Below are 25,055 nucleotides of genomic sequence, written 5' to 3' on the forward strand. Positions count from 1 at the left end.
TTAGAAGAATATGGAAATATCCAATGATGGTTTATGTAAGCCTATAAATAGGCAAGTCCAATGTCATTTGTAAAGTAAGTAAGCAAGAATCAAATCAATCAATACAAAGTTCAAGTTACAAAGTCCTTGTTTCCACCTTCACTAGAGTTCTAGGAGCTCTATACGAGCAAGACCACTATGCTCGTATATCTCCAAAAATATTAAGCATTTTCAACAAATTTTGGACCTAATCTATGTGGCATTACAATACTGTATCTTGGATCAATGTTCTTGTATATCTTTCTCCTAAAGCCTTCAATGAAACAAAACTATTTACGTGTTGTACTGCTCTGAAAATAGACCAAGGGGCAACGAGAACACTAGTATTCAGGTCCGGGGGAAAAAAAATAATTATCGGGCAAAAATTGAATCTTTATGGGAAAAAACCAATTATCCGAAGTGAATACTACTATGACCCCCCTACTATATGGGTTCAACATATACAAACCCCACAAAATGGATCTTTCTCTATCAACTCCATTCTTTCACATTTTGATATTCCTAGGCCCAAAACTTCATAATTCAGGGCTTCTCAATAAGACTATACTTTTATAATACCTGAAATACCCATATATAGTATAAAAAAATGAATCGTCGGTTTCATTTTCTCTCTCCGTCTAAAACCAGAGCTGCTCTCATGAGATTCATTTTCTAGGGTTTTATCGATTCGGCTGTACAAGATCTAATTCTTCTGATTTGATTAGCAAGCAAATCGATCTATGATTAGAAAGAATCAATTATGTATAGAGATTTTTGTTCTACTCTATCTTCTGATTAAAGAATTTAGGGGTTTTCTGATCTAGAGCTATGTCATCTACTTTTTCCGATGTACGACGAAGAGGAAAAAATGATAAGTTTCGTCAATATCTACTTCTGTATCTACTGACGATGTTTCTAGATCTTCATTCGCTTCCGAGTAAGTCGAAATCGAGATGCAGAGACAATGAAAATCGTCATCAACAATTAGATCTGAAGATTCAACAACAAAAATCTGAGAAAGATAAGTTTCTACCTTCTAATCCTATTTAATTCAATTGAAATCCCTAATTATGTGATTCAGAAATAAAATTCAGAAGAAAATAATTTTATGTCTCTTGAAAACCTAATTAAATTTGATCTTAACTGAAATTGCTTGATCAATTCATGATCAGAGTTGAGATATGTTATCATTTTGTTCTAATATTCCTGTTGAGTTAAATAAAATTTTAAAATATTTGTCGACAATGTTTCTAGGGCTTACTGCTTAAAAGTGATTTGTCTCTTAAATTGTAATCTTGATCGACATTTGAACATGAGATTCGTGATTATAGCATCTTAATCCATATTATTACCCGTTGAATCGATTTGAATATTTACTTACTTTTGATCTTTGATCTGATCTGAACTCATATATATTCATGTTAAATTGCTCTAGAAGTTTTTTTTCCTTGTTTGAAATACAACAACAAATGAAATATGATTACAGGATATAACTTATATATTTCTAATTTACAACTTCAATTTTGATTATGATTTATATCCTTAACAGGTAATCCCTTATAGTGGTGATGAAGTTGTTGGTCAGAAGATCCACTATGATATTTGTTCTGAGAGATAAAGAAGAGAGAAACCCGAAGAAGAAATTGAGAACAATGGTGGAGGAAGTAGTAGAGAATTGAGTAGAGATTGTACAAATGTAGATGGCATCTTCCTTAGTACAACCGTTTCTATGCCAACAAACCTGAACTTGCTGCTCATATAAATGAGCTGATTTCACTTATTGAATTGCCAAGTGCGGATTCTATTTTATGATTCCTTCAATTTTGTAAGAGTTCTCTATATTAATAATGATCTCATGTTTCCTTGCTTTTCTGTTATCCTCCAATGTCCCAATCCAGTTGGCTAGTGGGAGGACGTGATATGACTACAAAGCCGTCATGAGGTGAACTACCCAAATGAAGATTGGATACAGTCTTATTGAGTGTGACATAGTATATTTTTTTCCTCACTTATCTATGAATACTATTTTGATTATTGATGAACTTGTTCTATGTCACAGGATTTCTAAGTGTAATGACTTGTTAATGCTCTACAGATATTTTTCCTCATATATCAACAAATACACTGGTGCTTAGCAGTGATCAATAAGAAGGAAGAGAAGCTCCAATATCTTGATTCTTTTAAAGGCGTCCATACTGATGTCTTGGAAAATCTGGTATGTTTGGCTGTGACATTTTTCTCTTCTTTTATAATGTGGGGCAACTTGTACTCCAGCAAGTTCCAATTTTATTTTATTTTCTATTATCAAGTACTTTTGGCACATTTTTATTATACTTCAGCGGATTCCATTCAATTACACATTCATACTTAGGTAATTTGATGAAATTGTGTTGTAATCAGCATGTGTATTTTCTAGTTACACATGCATTTATGATGTATAATTTCTGGTTACACATGCATTTATGATATGTAATTTCTGGTTACACTTGCATTTTGGATGTGTAATTGTTGATTACACATGCATTTAAGTATGTGTATCTACTGATTACACATCCTTAGATGATTCTGCTCTGAAGCTCTACATTTCAAAAGTCATGCTTGCTTGGCGTTTTGTATTCTGCAAATGATGTGCTTATTGACTGTCTAGTGTTGATTAGATTATTTACCATTAAGACTGAACATATTTATAAGCAAGAGTTCATTGTTTTTCAGTTTTTCGTTTGTTTAATATGGAACCAACACAACTTGGCTTACATTTCAAGGATGTTGAATGGGGTAGAATCTTGAGCCAAGAAAGATTGTCAGTAGTGTTCAATACGTTCATGAATGATTTTTGACAGTGTTGTGCTCATGGTTGTGTCATGCAGGATGTATTAAGAGACGTTGTTCTTCTGGTGTTTGTTAACAGTTGCTAACAAACATGGTCTACCAAATACAATGAATGCTGCCGAAATTAATATATGTTAAGACTGTAGTATTCATACTCATTATGAGTAATGCTGCAATTGTCATTGTAAGTTATCACCTCCTCCCTTATGTTATTGATTTATCAAGCGGTTCCATCGCTTCTTTTGCACATTTATGGAAATTTCAGCTTTAGGTTCATATCTTTCTTTGTTTTTTTGTTGGCGTCATAGTTGGAACTAGCACCATCTGGAGGTGGGGGGCTTGCAAGGTTCATTGGTCTCTGCTTAATTGTGGCGGTTGTTGAAATTGTGGAGGGGACTATTGAGGTGGGCTATTTGGAGATCTTTCCTTCATGTGTCCTGAGTTCATATTGGTACTGTTTTTTCCTCTTTATGTCACTATATGTTAATTGATGTAGAGTTATATGAAAATTCTGGAACCTTGTGTCAAAGTTATATTTTTACCTTCAGTTTTCTAGCATACTAAGATGATTATATTTTTACCTCAAACCTAACATGTCAAAGTTCAACTTTGTGAAGTTATCTTGTTCTATCCTTGCTTTAAAGTTAAATTTGCTTACTGGCATGTAGTTGTATGTTTTATTTGATGTTTGTGAGTCTTCGCTTATATCTGTTAGGTATTTCCTTATCCTGCTACAACTGAAGTATCTAGTATTCATGTCTCGGAGGTGATTTGTGTATGAGCATCTGTAACTTTTAGTTACACTAGGAAAATGCATGTGTAAGTTACACTAGGAAAATGATGTAAATCTCAGTTTACTTGTTTGCATATAGTTGCTAACTGAAACATTCTACTGTAATACTGTTAATTATACTTTGTTTGCCATCTTATTTGATCATGTATATGTGTTATTTCAGGCGAGACTTAGGCGACATAACTTATATGTTAATTGTAAATCATATTAGGAAGATACATGGGTAATTGTAAATCATCTGTAACTCTTTATGTCACTATATGTTAATTTCTATAGAATTATAGGAAAAGCCTGGAACCTTCTGTTGGCAGAATCCCATATTTTGATGAAATTATATTGCTATAGGCATGTGTATCTACTAGTTACACATGCTTTCTAGCATGTGTATTTGCTAGTTACACATGCTTTTAGGATATGTACACTAGTACAAATATTCACATTGGCCACACTTAATCACCGTGTCCATAGGCTTTTGGTCATGGATTTTTTTCACTCCAAAAATGTGGCATCAGGTGCCGAGACAAAAAGGTATCCCTATGGCTACATAAACTTTGAGTGACTATAAAATATGATTAACCATGGCCATAACTCTAAAACCGTGTCTATATGGTACTCAATATTTTTTTGGTAGTTAAGCATTTTCTCTATCACCGTGGCCATAGGATCCTTATAGACACACAATTTAATTATATGTGGCTAAAGTTTACCTTAAAATCACGTAAATTTTATTATAGCCGTGGCCTTTGTCATCAATTGGACACGCAAAATTCATTTTATCATGGCCAATTCATGAGTTGCGGTCACACTAACGTTTCTCAACCATGGCCATCTCACGGAAAATAATTTAACATGGCTAATACATGATTTATAGTCACGTTTAATCTATGGTACCATGTCCATCCATATTTTTGTACACATGATAAACATTTTACATGGCCAATTAATAAGTTATGGCTACTAAAAATTTGTAGCACCGTGGCTAAATTTTTTCGAAAGACACATCAAGTGTTTTGAATGTAGCTATTGTTCACCTTTTGGAAACATTAAGTGTTTTGAATGTAGCTATTGTTCACCTTTTGGACACATCAAGTGTTTTCAATGTTTCTATAGTTCACCTTTTGGACACATCAAGTTTTTTGAATGTGGCTATTGTTCACCTTTTGGACACATCAAGTGTTTTCAATGTAGCTATTTTTCACCTTTTGGACACATCAAGTTTTTTGAATGTAGATATTGTTCACCTTTTGGACACATCAAGTTTTTTGAATGTATTTATTGTTCACCTTTTGGACACATCAAGTTTTTTGAATGTATCTATTGTTCACCTTTTGGACACATCAAGTGTTTGAATGTAGCTATTTTCACCTTTGGACACATCAAGTTTTTGAATGTAGCATTGTTCACCTTTTGGACACATCAAGTGTTTTCAATGTAGCTATTGTTCACCTTTGGACACATCAAGTGTTTTCAATGTGCTATTCAAAAATCACCTAAATAACCATCCATAAAAAATTAATGAAGACTACAATTAGAATTGTACCAAAATAATTTCATTTCACAATATAATAAACATCTCAATCTGATAATTGTGCAGTAACCTTGAGAAAAAAACTTTCAAAGAGAGACTTAAAAGTTTAAACATCCAAATCCTATAGTCCACGACTATTTCTATTAATAATTAGGCTGCAGTCTTGAGTCTCTTGCTGGATCTCCGAGACTTTAGTTCCCCGCTCTTCATATATGAAGGTTTCTTCTTCTTTGTCTTCTTAGTGTTTGGGTCAGAATCATATTCATCGTTTGGGTCAGAATCATGTTCACCGGGGTCTGAAAGTGGATGGCCCTGCAGCAAGCCAGTGGATGTATAATTAAGGGAAAAAACCATGTTAACAGTTATATGGTCAGGATGCAGAAGGTAATAAACATGTATAATAAAGCAACTTACACTAGAGCAAGAGATCACAAACTCTTTAGGCCAAGCTACTATAGATTTTTCAGCATCCTCTACTGTTTTGAGATGAGTAGATGGGACTGGCAAACAATGATTCTTTAATATCGACTTTTCAACCGTCACTCTGACACAATCATCCCGGAGTGGATCTCCATGAACCTTCTGACCTGGCACTGATGGAAGAACCGAACCCCATGCAATGATATTTCTCAGTGAAGCATGAGCCAGTTTGCATTTACCAATCTGCAAAACATAAATGTTATATTGACATCAACAGATTCAAATCTCAAAATGCTTAAATGCCTGTGAAAAGGACATACCGTTGAAAGTTCAGTTTTGTCTTTCGATTGAGAATTGTCTGGTGAACTAAGGGGTAGATGCTCAGATGCAGGAGACTTTTGTTTGTATTTTCCAGACTACAAAAATACGCTATATTAACATCAACAAAAAATGGAACTCTCAAAGCACTATATATTTTAAATACCTGCAAAAGAAACATACCATTTGGAGTTCAGAACTATCTTTCGATCCCGTAGACTGAGATACATTTCAGATTCAGGGTCATTTCTATTTGTATTAGATTCATTCCTTTCAGTCGGAGAAATGCTTGTAACAGGGATTCAAGCATAAGAGACTTCTCTCTAATAGGAGATTTTTATAGTGCAGTTGACATATTAGATACTGCAGAATTATTAGGAAATACATACTTAATCAAAATTACTTGGATGATGTTAAACATACCCGTGCCTTTTTGCTTTTGATTTTCTTTTTCAATATGCCTTGAGATTTTAGCTGAGACATTAAGCTGCTCATCATTCTTCTGTGCCTTCATTGCTGCCTTCATTTCTGCATCCTTCCTATCTCTCTCCATTTGGTTCGCGCGTCTTTCATCTTCCAGTTGTTCTTCAGTTCAATGTGCTCCTTGGATGCTCCTTTCCGTGGCAGGTGCCAGTACGTTGTTGGAGTCACTCCCTTGCCTATACATCTTACACGCCCAGCATGTTCTTCCCCAAACACAAGGGTGATAGAATCATTGCCTGGTTGTTTTCTCAAAGTTCCATCTTCCAGCTGCTTATCAAAATCCTCCTGCACAAAAAAAATTAAGGGATTAGAAGTGATAATCAATTAAATCAAAAATTATTTTCACATTTACTCAAGCACAAAACAAATAGCTAGATAGTTTCAGTCGTCTTACAAGCTGAGCTGCTTTTTCCCTAACATCATCGTCATCGTATTCTCCATTTTGTTTTGATGTGCCTTCCTCCATAGTAAAGACCGTGAAGGATTTTCATCTTCAAGGATCTCTTTCTCATTAATCTAGTAATTATAAAATATAAGAAAATTAGATAGATAATACTATAATTTAAACTGGAAATAATAATAATTTTTATAACAAACTGGACTTACTAATTTTTCCAACAGCCCTGCATACCCTGCTCTTCCCGTCCTGTGGTTATATTTGTTTTCGCGCCTTAGCTCCCCTAATGGACAACTCCTGAGCATACAGATTTAAAGAATTTCATTCATAAAAAAGTTATAATTAATGAAATTAATATCAATATTTCCAAACTAAAACGTGCAATATACAACCTTGCATTTATCAGACAACCTCCACTTTACGAACTTGTCCCATTGTTCTTGGTTCACAATGACACGATATTGTTTAGGAACAGTATTTAGTTTAGCAGGTTTACCCAAATTGGGCACTATGAACTTTACATACAACTTTCTTCTGAAGTTGCGCAAATGTTCCCCAAAATATTTCATAATTTGTCTTCTCATAGTCTCCTCAATTTCATAAAACCGCTGCCAAAATATGGAGATGTTAACGGCAGGTAACAAATTAATAACAAATATAGTATTAAAAATCAATAGATCAGCATATACATACCAATAGTTCGTGCCATAAATTATCCCTCATCACTGAATTCACTTCCTTCCACTTCAAGTGCCTTAGACCAACGTCTCGACGTACCAATACACCCATGTAACTAGCAATTTCAGCTTTATATTTCCCCTTAAATCGACCAAAATTATCAAATTCTATCACATGCTTCTCGCCGTCAAAATTTTTCTTTAGCTTCTTCAATCTTGTTAAACCTCGAACATTATTCTCCTTAGACTCTACTGTATTGTTTGGAGCTCCTGTGTCTTTTTATAGTTCAAAAACCCAAAATAAGAGTAAACATGGTGTAAGAGTGTACTCATATTTTTAAGTCCAAAGCAAACAAAAACAGACAAGCTAGTATAGCATTACCAGGCTGTTCAGGACTTTCAGTCGATTCATCATCAGAACTGGAGCTATCACCATCGGAACCGGTGCGACTACCATCGGAACCGACTACATCGGAATCTTCGTCTTCATCCTCTGACTCTCCTAAATTCTGCAAGGCTTGAGCCTCCAGGGCTGCAGTCTCATTTTCAGCATACTCATCATCATCATACTCTGGCTCCCAACTCGAATTCTCTTGTGTAGTCATATAGGAAACTGCATATACATGTATATGATTCAATCAAATAAGGTCTGAATTCTTTTCAATCAAAATCAAAAGTTATTAAGCTAGACACAAGCAAAATTAAATAACAGTCAATTAACATGGTCTTGATTATGTCAGTACTAACATGGTCTTGATTAGTATGATTAGATGCAAGAGCAGGATGCCGTCTCAGAATTGTTAAAAGATAAACAATTAAAAAATTATTAATCGCTGAGGTTTTTACTAGAGCATTGAAAGAACTCAAGCAAGACTCCAGTTCAAACATACACAATTATGTAAACCTACCAAGTTCCCTAAAACAAACGACGGATGCCGATCTCCGACATAATTATAATCCCATTATACAAAATGTCAATGACTCGGGAGTATACACGACAGATGGAAGCTTACTGACCAGCTAAAGTTGATGAAAATGAGATAAAAATGTGATTTCTAGTGGTTTCAGGGAGAACCACAGAAGTTTAAACTATGGTTTGCAATGTGAAAAACATTCATCAGAATAGACAGATAAAAAAAACCAAGGAATAACATTCAATTGACCTAGCTCTGACATAATTATAATCCCATTATACAAAACGTCAATGACACGGGAGTATACACGACAGAGAATGTGGCCAGCTAAATGAGATAAGAATGTGATGTCGAGTGGTTTCAGGGAGAACCACAGAAGCTTAAACTATTGTTTGCAGTGTGAAAAACATTAATCAGATTCATCGGAAAAAAGAAAAAAACATAAAGAATAGCATTTCCATAACCATAGAAGACTGAGTTTTATCCAGCCACTATGCAACTTAGAATACAATCTGCATAAAGATCCTAAGCATAACATAGGAAAATCTTAAACATGCATGCACACCATTGTTCTTCTTAATAAGAAATAAACAGTGCATAAACCCTGCTTTCAATGAATCAAAAATTAAGAATTAGGGTTTGAGTCAAAACTTAACCTTTGAATCAATTGGGTCTGATTCAAAAATTAAGGTTTGAATCAATTAGGGTTTGAATAACTAAGCTTTTTAGACGAAAGAAAGATTGAGAACAGGATATACCTTTATAAGATTTAGCCATGCAATTCCTCAACATCATACGGCCCTTTATAAAGTCGCACAGATTGAATAATCCCGCCGAAAAGATTTTGCGTTTCATTTTCATCCCGCTCAAAATTATTTAGGGTGAACTGAAAAATCGATTGAGTTTGGTCTACGATTTCCTTTTTTCGGAAAAATCTCCTAAGAAAATACCACTTGATTTTGATCCTACGGTAGACCTAAAAATATTTCCAAACTTTAGAAATCCGATTTCCCTTTTTACTCTAACAAATCTCAATTTTTCCCTGATTTTAAGCCTATAACTTTATCCCCTTTTTACTCTGCTTAGGTTTCTCTAGTTCTCTCCGCTCTGTAACTCTGGTTTAGGAGGAAACATAAAACGAACGGAATTTTGAGGTGTTACAGAGCGTAAGATAAGAGGTTCTTTCCTATTAATCTAACTATTGGTTGGGCTTGTGATAAATATATTCACCATTAGATTTACTATGGACATCCTATTCGATGCATTTTGAAATAACATAAGTAAAACCGTAATGGACTGGACTGGAGTGTTAGCTTAAACCATGTAATGGACTGGGACGGAGTGTTAGCTTAAACCATGTAATTGACTGGGCTGGACACAAATGTGGCATAAAAATTTTCATTATTTTTCATTTTTTACTTAATTTTTTTTTCATTTTTTTTCCTTTTTTTTCTTTTTACTTTTTTTTTATTACATAATCAAAATTTAGTTACATAATCAAGACTGGACACTTCACCTGAAATATTGATCGATTCAGAACGAGTTCGAGTAAAACTGATGAAAATGGAACTTCGTCCTTTGGAATCGAGACACGACAAAATTTAGTTATTACATAATCATATTTAGTTATTACATAATCAAAATTTAGTTACATATTCAAGACGCGACACTTCACCTGAAATATTGATCGATTCGGAACGAGTTCGAGTAAAACTGATGAAAATGGAACTTCGTCCTTTGGAATCGAGACACGGCAAAATTTAGTTATTACATAATCATAATTTAGTTATTACATAATCAAAATTTAGTTATTACATAATCAAAATTTAGTTACATAATCAAGACTCGACACTTCACCTGAAATATTGATCGGTTCGGAACGAGTTCGAGTAAAACTGATGAAAATGGAACTTCGTCCTTTGGAATCGAGACACGACAAAATTTAGTTATTACATAATCATAATTTAGTTATTACATAATCAAAATTTAGTTATTACATGATCAAAATTTAGTTACATAATCAAGACTCGACACTTCACCTTAAATATTGATCGATTCGGAACGAGTTCGAGTAAAACTGATGAAAATGGAACTTCGTCCTTTGGAATCGAGACACGGAAAAATTTAGTTATTACATAATCATAATTTAGGTATTATATAATCAAAATTTAGTTATTACGTGATCAAAATTTTAGTTACATAATCAAGACTCGACACTTCACCTGAAATATTGATCGATTCGGAACGAGTTCGAGTAAAACTGATGAAAATGGAACTTCGTCCTTTGGAATCGAGACACGAAAAAATTTAGTTATTACATAATCATAATTTAGTTATTACATAATCATAATTTAGTTATTACATGATCAAAATTTAGTTACATAATCAAGACTCGACACTTCACCTGAAATATCGATCGATTCGAAACGAGTTCGAGTAAAACTGATGAAAATGGAACTTCCTCCTTTGGAATCGAGACACGACAAAATTTAGTTATTACATAATCATAATTTATTTATTACATAATCAAAATTTAGTTACATATTCAAGACTCGACACTTCACTTGAAATATTGATCGATTCGGAACGAGTTCGAGTAAAACTGATTAAAATGGAACTTCGTCCTTTGGAATCGAGACACGAAAAAATTTAGTTATTACATAATCATAATTTAGTTATTACATAATCATAATTTAGTTATTACATGATCAAAATTTAGTTACATAATCAAGACTCGACACTTCACCTGAAATATCGATCGATTCGAAACGAGTTCGAGTAAAACTGATGAAAATGGAACTTCGTCCTTTGGAATCGAGACACGGCAAAATTTAGTTATTAAATAATCATAATTTAGTTATTACATAATCAAAATTTAGTTACATATTCAAGACTCGACACTTCACTTGAAATATTGATCGATTCGGAACGAGTTCGAGTAAAACTGATTAAAATGGAACTTCGTCCTTTGGAATCGAGACACGGCAAAATTTAGTTATTACATAATCAAAATTTAGTTATTACATAATCAAAATTTAGTTATTACATAATCAAAATTTAGTTACATAATCAAGACTCGACACTTCACCAGAAATATTGATCGATTCGGAACGAGTTCGAGTAAAACAGATGAAAATGGAACTTCGTCCTTTGGAATCGAGACACGACAAAATTTAGTTATTACATAATCATAATTTAATTATTACATAATCAAAATTTAGTTATTACATGATCAAAATTTAGTTACATAATCAAGACTCGACATTTCACCTGAAATATTGATCGATTCGGAACGAGTTCGAGTAAAACTGATGAAAATGGAACTTCGTCCTTTGGAATCGAGACACGGAAAAATTTAGTTATTACATAATCATAATTTAGTTATTACATGATCAATATTTAGTTACATAATCAAGACTCGACACTTCACCTGAAATATTGATCGATTCGAAACGAGTTAGAGTAAAACTGATGAAAATGGAACTTCGTCCTTTGGAATCGAGACACGAAAAAATTTTGTTATTACATAATCAAAAATTATTTATTACATGATCAAAATTTAGTTACATAATCAAGACTCGACACTTCACCTGAAATATTGATCGATTCGGAACGAGTTCGAGTAAAACTGATGAAAATGGAACTTCGTCCTTTGGAATCCAGACACGAAAAAATTTAGTTATTAATTAATCATAATTTAGTTATTACATAATCATAATTTAGTTATTACATGATCAAAATTTAGTTACATAATCAAGACTTGACACTTCACCTGAAATATTGATCGATTCGAAACGAGTTCAAGTAAAACTGATGAAAATGGAACTTCGTCCTTTGGAATCGAGACACGGTAAAATTTAGTTATTACATAATCATAATTTAGTTATTACGTAATCATAATTTAGTTATTACATGATCAAAATTTAGTTACATAATCAAGACTCGACACTTCACCTGAAATATTGATCGATTCGAAACGAGTTCGAGTAAAACTGATGAAAATGGAACTTCGTCCTTTGGAATCGAGACACGGAAAAATTTAGTTATTACATAATCATAATTTAGTTATTACATAATCATTATTTAGTTATTACATGATCAAAATTTAGTTACATAATCAAGACTCGACACTTCACCTGAAATATTGTAACGGGCGCATTGCACGCCGCACACTGTAAACCGCCAGACCAATACCCTGATGAGCATCCCCTAGTTTGTGACATGTTTGATGTCTAGAGTGTTTTCATCGAAAACATGTAGCACTTTGCTACGTGTGGAAAGTCAAAGTCAAGGGACTTACCGCAAGAAAATAGCATGTAATGATATTAGGCTCGTTTTGGCTAGTCGCCTAAAACTTGCCAAAAGTTTTTCAGTTCGGTGGCGAACTTCGACGGAAGAGATCGCATCTCATGAAGGAGGGTAGCCGTTGATTATGGATACCTTGTGTTGGCGCCTGATAATAGCGCAGTGGCATTTTGGTGAACGCCAGTGGCAATGTGGCATGGATCGTGCATGCCAGTGGCACAGTGGTGCAAGTGGCGCCTTGCGTAGCCCTGGCCACTATATTTAGGAAGCTGGTCGCCTGAAACTTGCCACCAGTCTATCAGTTCGGTAGCAAACTTGGATGGCTGAGATTGTAATTCAGGAGACAGGGTGGCCGTTGATTATGGACACATTCTGTTGGCACCTGTTAATGGCATAATGACATAGACGCGCCTGTGACGTTGTGGCATGGCCACGCCTGTGGCGTTGTGGCATGGCCAAAGCTAGGATTGTCCACCGATCCCCCCCGTACATCCGTATGCAAAATTATCGAATCACATGGTTTAGAAATTTGAAATTTTATGTTAAACAGAAAAACATAACATAATACAAAAGAGCATTTTTTTTTTGCTAAGTCCAACAATATAAAAGAACAAGTGTGATCTTTATGGTGTTTATCCGACCAATAGAAAATCAGAATCTCTAATCCGACGAATATAATTGCAAACACAAAAAGGGACATGGATTACCACTTATAAATGAGGGAAATTGTCAACCTCGACGGGCGGGAACAAGAAATTTGGCGCATTATTTCACCCAAAATTTCGCTAAAATTTACTCTGTTCAGCATTTTTTTTTCTTTTCTTTCCAAGCTTGAAACCCTTCAACGAAACCCATGAACAGAATTTCACCACTTCCATGGTTCACCATCATAACCTAGACTTCTATTGTTCACCATCATAACCTAGAAGTAGAGTAACCAAATCAGAAAACGGAACCTCTTTCGTCTTTCCCGTGGTCAATACCCCCAGACCAAAACCCATCTTCTTTCCTTTCAGATTTTATCTTAAGAAGTTCTTCATTTTTCCGGAGATTTTGAATATGGAGAAAAGGAAGATAATATCGATGCATCTGGTTCTCGTACATTGACTTTGCGTAAGATCTGTGTTAATTTGAAGGGAAAAAAATCTTGTTAAGAATCGGATCAAATAGGTTCATGTGCTTGTAGGATTTCTTATCGGTTCATGTGAATAATGTTCCTTGGCTTCTTGTAATTTCTAAACTTCCTTCACTGGTTCTGTTTTTCAATTTCTCTTCTGCGAAGAAGAAGAAAAAAATGGTTTGACCATAATGTACAGGCTTGGGGGCTTAATTTCAAATCAACTAACTTGGTTTGCTGATAACTTGATGTACTTTATGTGTTTGTTGAAATTATTAACTAAAATCTTCTTGTTTTTTATAAATAGGTAGACAAGATGGATGGATGTGCAATCAAGTACCAGGAGAAACAAAATTCAGTCTTGATTCCTTGATGCGTTTGACTATGATATTGAAATCAAGATGGATCTGTTGAATTTGAGTATTAGAGGCCTTTGATCACTTGGACCTTCCTTTTAGTTGAGAAGGTAAACCATTTGTTGGATTGACATTGGGGATTACCTGCATACCAAATATTATGATTATGTTTAATATATGCATGTTACTATTAGTGTAGTTTGTAAGAATGGGAAGCAGAAAGAGGTCAGGGGATAACTTACATGGGAAGGGAGAAAAGGCTTGGATTAACTAAGAAGATGATGAAGCAATGACCAAACCAAGTGAGATGCATGTGATGAGTGCCAAATATTGTATATATTTATCCCTTTTTGTTGGCATTTAACTCATCTTTTGTGCATTAATTCTACATTTTATCCCATATTCTGTATTTTCATTGTTTTCAAGAATAAATATTTTTCTTACTTAATTTTGCATTTTTAGGTAATAAATAAAGTCGGGATGAATCATGGAGCGAAAAAGAGCAGAAAGGTGATGAAAATCCGGAAGAAATTGCGCAAGGAAGCCGCGAAGAATGGTGCGCACAAGCCCAAAAAGCTAGGAATGGGCTCAAGAAGGAAGAATTGTTCTTAAAGAAGATATGGGTTTGGCATACCCAAGGCCCAAAACCCTTACCCAAACCCATTTTCTATATCCATACCCGCCTCCATCTTCAGCCGTCAGATCGGATTATATCGAAATCCAACGGTCGCTCATATGCCTGTGCATCAAATCCAGATACTTTCGCTTAACACTACAACACCTAACTCCATCTGGCGCCGTTAATTTTGTTGTATTGTATGATCTAACGGTCGCTACAAGATACACTTCATCCCACCGTCAGATTGATCTTCCATCTCCATATCCTACGGTCAAGCTTCGTAAACATCAAAAACTTGATGTCCCGACCCACACCCTAATACCTAACACATATACCCCCAAAAGAAATCAAACAAACCCTAAAAAACTAACGGGTTCTCTTCTTCTCCTCCCTCTTTCCGTCTCCTCCACACCCGACAGTGCAGGCCGTACGCCACCACCATCTCCATCACCTGCCTCCATCTCCGACAACACCATGATCTCCAGTAGCGCCACCCGACAACAGCAGCATCCTATCCCCCTAAGCCTAGCTGTTGTATCTAACCCACACGCATCTCACTGACCTAGATGTGGGTTTGATGCAACACCTCGATTTAGGGCATCAGAAGAATGGAGAGGAGCATAGGGAACAATTGCAGAGCATGGGTCAGCGTCGAATTGGGTAAATTTTATTTTGGGAACCCTAATTTTTGGGATTTGGGGGAAACCCTAATTTTAATGTTTGGGTATAAATTGAGGGTTGTGTATCACTGTTAGAGGTGTTCTTGGACTAGCCAAGTGACCAATTAGGTTTAATTTCATTTTCTCAACTGTTCAATTTAGGGTTAACTTTAATTTCAATTTCAATTTTATTTAATTTTCAATTTCTGTTTTATTTCATGTTTAATTCCATGTTCATTTAATTTATGTTCTTATGATTTCTGTCTGTTTCTAATTTCAATTTAGTTTTGTGTTTAATGTTAGTTCACTTTTAGTGTCAACTGTTAGTTCACTGTAGTGTTTAAGGTTTAGTTCCTCAAATGTTAAGTTTGTTCATTGTGAAGTGATGGAATGTTAGGCTAGAAGCCTTAGAGCATTGTGTTGATTGAGCAATGGGGAGAAACTAGTGCTCACTAGTGACTGTGAGCAAACTAGTTCTCTTCCCACTCTAGTTGTATGCCTAGGCTCCCAACTTTGCATTTCATTTTTTGTATCTTGTTATTTCTTCACTCTTTGCCTTAGGCTAGCTGCCTTTGTGCCTTGTTCTCCCACTGCCCTTGACTTGTAGCCTTGGTTTGCATCTATTTATGTTTTGTTATTACTTGGCTTGCACTATCACATTAGCACTATGTCACCATTCATTGTAAATGCCACCTTAGTTTCATAATTGTTTTTGGCCTTTGTAAATACTCCAGCTGCATTGTCACTTCTCTACTGTCATTGCCATTACCACATTGTAAATATGCAACACCATTGCCACTGTCACTGTAACCTTACTTTGTACATAAGCACTGCAGCCTTGCCCTATGCTTCATGGTTTCTTTATGTCATTGTCTTGGCTTGATGCCTTATTCTCCCTTGTTAACTCACTGCATTGTTGCACTTCCTTGACCCTGTTTTGCCCTGTCTCAGCTTGGTCCTAGAGCTAGCTATCTTGACTTAGCCTTTGTGCTAGTCTGCCTTGGCCAGTGTCATGGCCTAGAGCCTTATCTTGGTCTGACAGCTGCATTGCTTCCCTTCCACTGCTGCTGCTGCTGCTACCTCAACCAGCTTTGCTACTGCAGCTGTCTGCTTCCACTCCTGCTGTCTTCTGTTTCTCCAGCTCCTGCCTTGGCCACTGTCCTGCTGCCCAAGGCCCAGCCACAGTTTAGGTTAAGGCTCAAATCCCAGTTCAGTCTTGGATTAATCTAGAAGCCCAATTCAGTCAACTGTGGGCTTAATCCAAAAGCCTAAACTCAAAAGCCCAAGACCAAATCAATTGAGTCCATTCCATTGCACTTCAAAGGTCAAGCCTAGTGCACTTCAAGACCAACTGAGCCCAAGCTCAGTTCACTTCATTATCAAACAAGCTTATAATCCAAAGGTAACCTAAATCCCAATAGCCAACTAGAGCCCAAAATAGCTAGAAAACTCCAAAACACACCCAGTCTCTGTGGATCGACCCGTACTTGCACGAGCTACAACCGACGACCGTGCACTTGCGGTATTACTGTAGGCCCGTTTTTATTACGCTTCAATTTTACACATCTCCGGGTCCACCAAGTTTTTGGCGCCGCTGCCGGGGACTGGTGCTGTGTTTTTCTTGTAGTTTTATTAGTTATTTTTGCATTTCACTGCATAGCATTTGCATCTGCATCTGCTTCACTTCATTTGCTGTTGGACCTGCTATTCTGAACCTGTTTTTCCTCTGCTGGGACGCCACCAAGGAAAAGAACCAAAGCTCAACTGGGTTTTTGCAACAATATCAGAGCAGCTGGGCTGTGCTAAAAAGGTAACCCATTTAAGAGAACCCAACCTGTGGGCTTCCATTTTTAATTGTGGGCTTGTAATATTAAAACCAATTTTTGGGCTTTTTATTTTCTGTTGGGTTTGTAATTATTTTTTGTGGGCTTGTTTGTTTAATTTGTGGGCTTGTATTTAATTTTTGTGAGCTTGTTTAATTTGGACTTGTATTTTGTATTCTGGGATTTTAAACCCAGCTGAGCTTGTAACCGATCACGCTAGGTTAACTCGTTAGTGGGCCGAGTACCCAAATTCTAGGCCGAGATTTTGGACTCAGTTTCACCAAACGTTTTCAAACCAGCTGAGCCAAAGCAAACACAAAACCAACAGTGGGCTTGCTCCCATTCAAAAACCAAATTTTATTTTTTGTTAAAAAAAAAAAAAAAAAAAAAAAAAAAAATTTACTTTTCTCCCATTCAAAAACCAAATTTTCTTGCTCCCATTTTAACAACCAAATTTTTTCTTCAACCCATTAAAACCAAACTTGCTCCCAAAATTTTAAAAAACCAAAAAAAATGTCTCCCACCAAAACCAAATTTTTCCCAAAAATCCAAACCCTTTAAAAACCAAATTTGGCTTTGTAACATAGTTACTTAGCTTTTGAGCCAATCATGTCTGGATTTTGGTCTGCTCCTGGGGATGGAAATAAAACTCTTAGAGAACTTGCTTATGGGCATGTGCCACGTTATGAACCTTCCACGGACCATGATGTCAATAGTCATAGGAATTATTATGGACATTTTCAAAGTCCCGAGCCGCAATACATGAACCCTAATGACTATTCATACATGCATCATTCATCGCAACGTGAAAATGAACTTTTGCTAGTGCCTCACTCACACAATCATCACTTATGGATCAAATAGAAGCTCGAATCACAGCTTTAGAAATGCAATCACATGAGGAATCTGTCACATCTAATTTTCTTAGGCAACCTGAAATCTATGCATGTCCCGCATGTGGTAGTTTAGACCACCCTGTTGAGAATTGTCATATTTTGCATAATTTTAGGCAATCTAGAGAAAATCCAAGGTATGAAATGCCCATAAATTGTGAGAATGGTAGTCATTGGGACCATAATCAATCCTTTGAGGGTTGCGATCAATATTTTGTAAACCCTAATGACCATGCACACATGTACCATTCACCACAATTTGAACATGAAGAATTTGGTACTCCCATGAATTTAGACTCCACCACAGAAGCTTTAAGACTCTGCAAGCAAGACTATGATAGATCTACATCACGAATTCATGCATATTTAGATCAGATTTTGCTTCACCTACAAAAGGAGGAAATTCATGAGGAAATGTATGTTGTCCCTAATGAAGTGTCTAGTCCCATTCATGTAAATAATGTTGAATATGAACCTAATTTAGAGGAACATGAATCGACTAATGACACCACCACTGTTAATGAGGACCAATATGCATGCTACCATGATGATGATTATGATGATTATGATGATATGTTAGAAGAACATGAAAATATTGTGGAACCTGTTGGTTCAATACATATGGCTTCTCGCCCTCGACCTTCATGAATGTTGTTTTTTCTAATACTCATTGTAATTCATATGATTTTGATATTGACATGGGATTCGTACAATTATTCTGTGAAGATGAGCATGACATAGGAATAGTTGAATCTTCTGTAGACACTAATGCTAATATGCATGAAAATATATTTGATGTGTCTGATTCTCTACCTAGGTCACATTGTGATATTTCTCCTGATTTGCCGATGCATGAGAATAAATTTGTTGATGATGTTGATGACTCTGATTGTGATCTTGCCAATTTGTTTGATGATTGTGAGCATATTGTGACACGTGTAGAAGACTTAGGAGATGTTGATGTGATTAGTAATGATGTGCCTATCTTCCTACATAAGTCACAATCTGATGGCCTTCCACCCAACCTAGATTTGGTTTGTACCCATATTGTCAAACCGATTTTTCTGAAAATTCCTAATCTAGGATTGGAACTGTATGCTTCCCAAGTCCTCTTGGACTATTTTGCTTCTAAGTATAATACATCTGAGGAACCACAGTTGGAATTAGCATGTTTGCCCGTCCCTAGCAAAGTTCATTTCGAGCTAGACCTTGTGCATGATGAACCCCCAAAACTGCGAGATTTTGTTTCCAAAATTTTATCCGTTGAAAAATCCAGGTTTGGGGGTAGCTCATTTTGTTTCACAGTTTCACTTGCGTTTCTATCATATTATTATTGTGTGAAGCTGTTGAAATATCTACACTTTGTCTTTTGGGTTGATCCTCAACTCTTTCGATTGTTAGTGTATGGTGAATTTTTGTATATAATCCAGTAGATAAAATTTCTTAAAACCCCTTTTGTTCATTTTGTATATATTTTGCTAATCCAATATGATCTCGGCTGAAATATGTTGGATTCTTGCCTTGAATAACGGAGTTCTAATATTGCTTTCGCCAAAATCGGGTATTCTCTTTCCTTTTTCTCTACTCAACATGATCCTCTTCATATGTTGTATTATAATTTTGTTCATATTTTGAAACATTGAGGACAATGTTTAGTTTAGGTTTGGGGGTGAAAAGTAGATACTTTGATAATATGCCATAATTGAAAACAAAACTCCATCTTTTTGAAAAAATTGAAAAATTCCAAAAAAATTGAAAAATCAAAATCCAAAAAAATTAAAAAATGAAAAATCATAAAAATGGAGCTCATTTACCTTGAAATGTTGACTCTTGTGCACATATGTAATTATTAGGAGTCTTAGTCTAGATATTTAGGCACCCTGATTCTAGTACAATTCACATAGTGATAAGAAATTTGCACGCGCACGATCTACCAATACATGTATGGCCTCGATCTTCAAGGTGTTTGATAGGAAGTCACGATTGCCAATCACTTTAGAATACTGAACGAAACTTGACTAGCTTGTTCTTTGGTTGGTTGGGATAGAAGGTGGAGGTTACATTAAGAAAGACAACCATCGAATTTAACTGGGTGCATCAAAAAGGGCTACCTCTTGCGAAGTGTCATGTAATTTTTTGTTTCTTTTTGTTTTGTATCAAAAGATCTACCATATGTAAAAATCAATTTCAAGTTCTTGTGCAAAAAAAAAAAAATCAGAAAATTCAGAAAAATACAAAAAAAAATCAAGTATTTATCAATTCCATCCTCTCTTGTTCCAAAAATAAAAGAGAGTAGTCAATGTAAATAAGAGTCATCTTTTGTTTTATTGTAATAAGCAAGGAAGGGTGTATGCCATTGATGTACAACGCGAGTAATTGTGAAATACCTCCAACTCATTCACAATTCTCGTAAAGTCCGGACAGCTAGCTAGATTTCGACCTTGGTTCTTAGCCTGAGAAACTATCTCTTGGTGATTAGTAGTCATAACATACGATCTTTCTTTACACATGTGTAGATACACTTTACACTCTTATCACATGTCTTTATTTGTTATCAGTGCTAGGATTGTGCCTTCGATAGCTAGATTGACATCTCCATTTTGATGTGAGCTTAACTGACTTGCACATGTCACATTTGATGGAATCTGAGCTTATATTTTGACCTAGAACTTTGTAGGTACGTTCTAAGCAAACCTTCACGAGACTTCAACTCGTCCACTAGGGACACTTAGTGGTTTAAAAGGCTTAGTGCATACGCTAAATGCATTCGAGAGACCAGCGACAGTGGTATAGGTAGGATTTCCTTAGTTTTGTTTTACTTGAGGACAAGTAAAATTCAGGTTTGGGGGTATTTGATGAGTGCCAAATATTTTATATATTTATCCCTTTTTGTTGGCATTTAACTCATCTTTTGTGCATTAATTCTACATTTTATCCCATATTCTGTATTTTCATTGTTTTCAAATATAAATATTTTTCTTACTTAATTTTGCATTTTTAGGTAATAAATAAAGTCGGGATGAATCATGGAGTGAAAAAGAGCAGAAAAGTGATGAAAAGCCGGAAGAAATTGTGCAAGGAAGCCGCGAAGAATGGTGCGCACAAGCCCAAAAAGCTAGGAATGGGCTCAAGAAGGAAGAATTGTTCTTAAAGAAGATATGGGTTTGGCATACCCAAGGCCCAAAACCCTTACCCAAACCCATTTTATATATCCATACCCGCCTCCATCTTCAGCCGTCAGATCGGATTATATCGAAATCCAACGGTCGCTCCTATGCCTGTGTATCAAATCCAGATACTTTCGCTTAACACTACAACACCTAACTCCATCTGGCGCCGTTAATTTTGTTGTATTGTATGATCTAACGGTCTCTACAAGATACACTTCATCTCACCGTCAGATTGATCTTCCATCTCCATATCCTACGGTCAAGCTTCGTAAACATCAAAAACTTGATGTCCCGACCCACACCCTAATACCTAACACATATACCCCCAAAAGAATCAATCAAACCCTAAAAAACTAACGGGTTCTCTTCTTCTCCTCCCTCTTTCCGTATCCTCCACACCCGACAGTGCAGGCCGTACGCCACCACCATCTCCATCACCTGCCTCCATCTCCGACAACACCATGATCTCCAGTAGCGCCACCCGACAACAGCAGCATCCTATCCCCCTAAGCCTAGCTGTTGTATCTAACCCACACGCATCTCACTGACCTAGATGTGGGTTTGATGCAACACCTCGATTTAGGGCATCAGAAGAATGGAGAGGAGCATAGGGAACAATTGCAGAGCATGGGTCAGCGCCGAATTGGGTAAATTTTATTTTGGGAACCCTAATTTTTGGGATTTGGGGGAAACCCTAATTTTAATGTTTGGGTATAAATTGAGGGTTGGGTATGATAGTTTTCAAATAGTGATTGTAGATATAGTGGTAAAAAGGGGTCTTTTCAGACTTGTGAAGAAAACAAATTTTTTTAGATTTAATTTAAAAAGGAAAATAAACAAAATAATTCAAGTTTAGAGAAAATTACCAAGACTAGGATTCCACCAATGACCAAATAAATAGTAAACTCTAAATAGTTTTTATGCAATTCTATCTTTAAAATCAATTCTAATATTTGCCTCAAATATGTTTTTGAAGTAATAATTGTAATTAAGAAGTATGAAACATCAAAAGTTATTAAAACCCAGCATGCTTCATCAAGTCAATTCACAATTATTCAATAAAAACCATTAATTCAAACTCAATTCATGCAAATAATTAAATAATAATATTGCAAATAAATAGAAAAATTAGAATTATACCAATAAATCTGCCAATGGCTTCCTCCGTCGTCTCGGCTAATGGGTTTAGATCCTCATCCCAAAAACACACTCACAAGATAAATTCATGGCCAAAATAGGTGTTTTTATTGATGAAATAGGAATTAGCAACGCTGTAGAAGTGTTACAGCGTCACTGTTACAAAGGGTGTAAGCTGCTGGAAAGAACGATACAAATCGTATGCTGTAGATAAACGACAGTTTTCTTTCGCTGTAAGCACTGTGGCAAAACGACTGACTCTGCGAGTCCGTTCTTCCTTCTTCGTCTTCCTCCTCGAGCAGCAGCAGCAGGTATGATTTTTGTTCTTTGTTTCGGCTCTGAACTCTCTCCTCTTTCTCTCCAAACTTTTCTTTGATGTAAACCAACACTTATACAGCCCAACAGATCCATAAATCTCGACTAAATCCGAGAGTATTTCTCTTTTTTTCTTCTCGAGCAGTTGAGATAATAATCTCTTTTCTGTTGCTTTGTACGCGTCCTATAGCTATAAAATAGGTACCAAACTCTTCTTAAGACGTGAACAAGACTAAATACATTACTTTCCAGCGTCAAACTCTCCCAAATATCTCTCACAAATCTTTGAAACTTGAACAGAAAGTACGTGTCCTGTTTGAACTTTGATTACTTCTCCCGGACATTCCAGCCCAATTCGATCAGCCCAATCACTTGCATAGGGTCTGTTTAGGTCTAACAGGATTATCCCAACTGATTTCCGGTGTTTAATCGCATTAAAACTCCTCCAATAATCGAACCAAAATCTGCCAGACGCTACCAAGTTCTTTCCCGCCAAATTCTAATATTTGAGAAGAAGGTGGGCGCCCTTATCCTGTTCTGTTCTCCCTTTAGCAGCTGCCTGGAAATAGGTCACCCCTTAGTAATTAGGTTACCCCTTATCCAAAATCAAGGGTCCGTATAGCAAGTGTCCTCTGAGGCATTTTCCGCACTTTTTCGGGGTTCCTCCGGGATATTTCTGGGATACTTCCGGTACACTTCTGAGGCGCTTCCGGTACGTTATCAACGGAGGTCCAGATGCCACATTTTTAGCCAAATTCGCCGCAAGAGATTATTTTCCAAAAACACCTACAAATACATAAAATAACCAAATAAGTACAATATCGAGTACTAACAATATATACAAATGAGCTATATTAGACACATAAATGCGTCCATCAGGGTATCACTGTTAGAGGTGTTCTTGGACTAGCCAAGTGACCAATTAGGTTTAATTTCATTTTCTCAACTGTTCAATTTAGGGTTAACTTTAATTTCAATTTCAATTTTATTTAATTTTCAATTTCTGTTTTATTTCATGTTTAATTCCATGTTCATTTAATTTATGTTCTTATGATTTCTGTCTGTTTCTAATTTCAATTTAGTTTTGTGTTTAATGTTAGTTCACTTTTAGTGTCAACTATTAGTTCACTGTAGTGTTTAAGGTTTAGTTCCTCAAATGTTAAGTTTGTTCATTGTGAATTGATGGAATGTTAGGCTAGAAGCCTTAGAGCATTGTGTTGATTGAGCAATGGGGAGAAACTAGTGCTCACTAGTGACTGTGAGCAAACTAGTTCTCTTCCCACTCTAGTTGTATGCCTAGGCTCCCAACTTTGCCTTTCATTTTTTGTATCTTGTTCTTTCTTCACTTTTTGCCTTAGGCTAGATGCCTTTGTGCCTTGTTCTCCCACTGCCCTTGGCTTGTAGCCTTGGTTTGCAACTATCTCTGTTTTGTTATTACTTGGCTTGCACTATCACATTAGCACTATGTCACCATTCATTGTAAATGCCACCTTAGTTTCATAATTGTTTTTGGCCTTTGTAAATACTCCAGCTGCATTGTCACTTCTCTACTGTCATTGCCATTACCACATTGTAAATATGCAACACCATTGCCACTGTCACTGTAACCTTACTTTGTACATAAGCACTGCAGCCTTGCCCTATGCTTCATGGTTTCTTTATGTCATTGTCTTGGCTTGATGCATTATTCTCCCTTGTTAACTCACTGCATTGTTGCACTTCCTTGACCCTGTTTTGCCCTGTCTCAGCTTGGTCCTAGAGCTAGCTATCTTGACTTAACCTTTGTGCTAGTCTGCCTTGGCCAGTGTCATGGCCTAGAGCCTTATCTTGGTCTGACAGCTGCATTGCTTCCCTTCCACTGCTGCTGCTACCTCAACCAGCTTTGCTACTGCAGCTGTCTGCTTCCACTCCTTCTGTCTGCTGTTTCTCCAGCTCCTGCCTTGGCCACTGTCCTGCTGCCCAAGGCCCAGCCATAGTTTAGGTTAAGGCTCAAATCCCAGTTCAGTCTTGGATTAATCTAGAAGCCCAATTCAGTCAACTGTGGGCTTAATCCAAAAGCCTAAACTCAAAATCCCAAGACCAAATCAATTGAGTCCATTCCATTGCACTTCAAAGGTCAAGCATAGTGCACTTCAAGACCAACTGAGCCCAAGCTCAGTTCACTTCATTATCAAACAAGCTTATAATCCAAAGGTAACCTAAAGCCCAATAGCCAACTAGAGCCCAAAATAGCTAGAAAACTCCAAAACACACCCAGTCTCTGTGGATCGACCCGTACTTGCAC

General features: G+C 36.1%; 1 protein-coding gene across 1 annotated transcript; it reads right to left on the bottom strand.

The window, feature by feature from the left end:
• Window positions 1-5,273: 5,273 nt before the first annotated feature.
• LOC113316599 lies at window positions 5,274-24,745 on the bottom strand. Its single transcript, XM_026564758.1, has 6 exons — window positions 24,661-24,745; window positions 7,846-7,995; window positions 7,639-7,739; window positions 5,909-6,004; window positions 5,583-5,831; window positions 5,274-5,480 (listed from the first exon to the last, which is right to left on the bottom strand). The coding sequence occupies exons 1-6, from the start codon at window positions 24,743-24,745 to the stop codon at window positions 5,319-5,321; spliced, it is 843 nt and encodes a 280-aa protein (XP_026420543.1). The 3' UTR covers window positions 5,274-5,318.
• Window positions 24,746-25,055: the final 310 nt, after the last annotated feature.

This window comes from Papaver somniferum, chromosome 10, assembly GCF_003573695.1.
Source record: "Papaver somniferum cultivar HN1 chromosome 10, ASM357369v1, whole genome shotgun sequence".
NCBI lineage: Eukaryota > Viridiplantae > Streptophyta > Magnoliopsida > Ranunculales > Papaveraceae > Papaver > Papaver somniferum.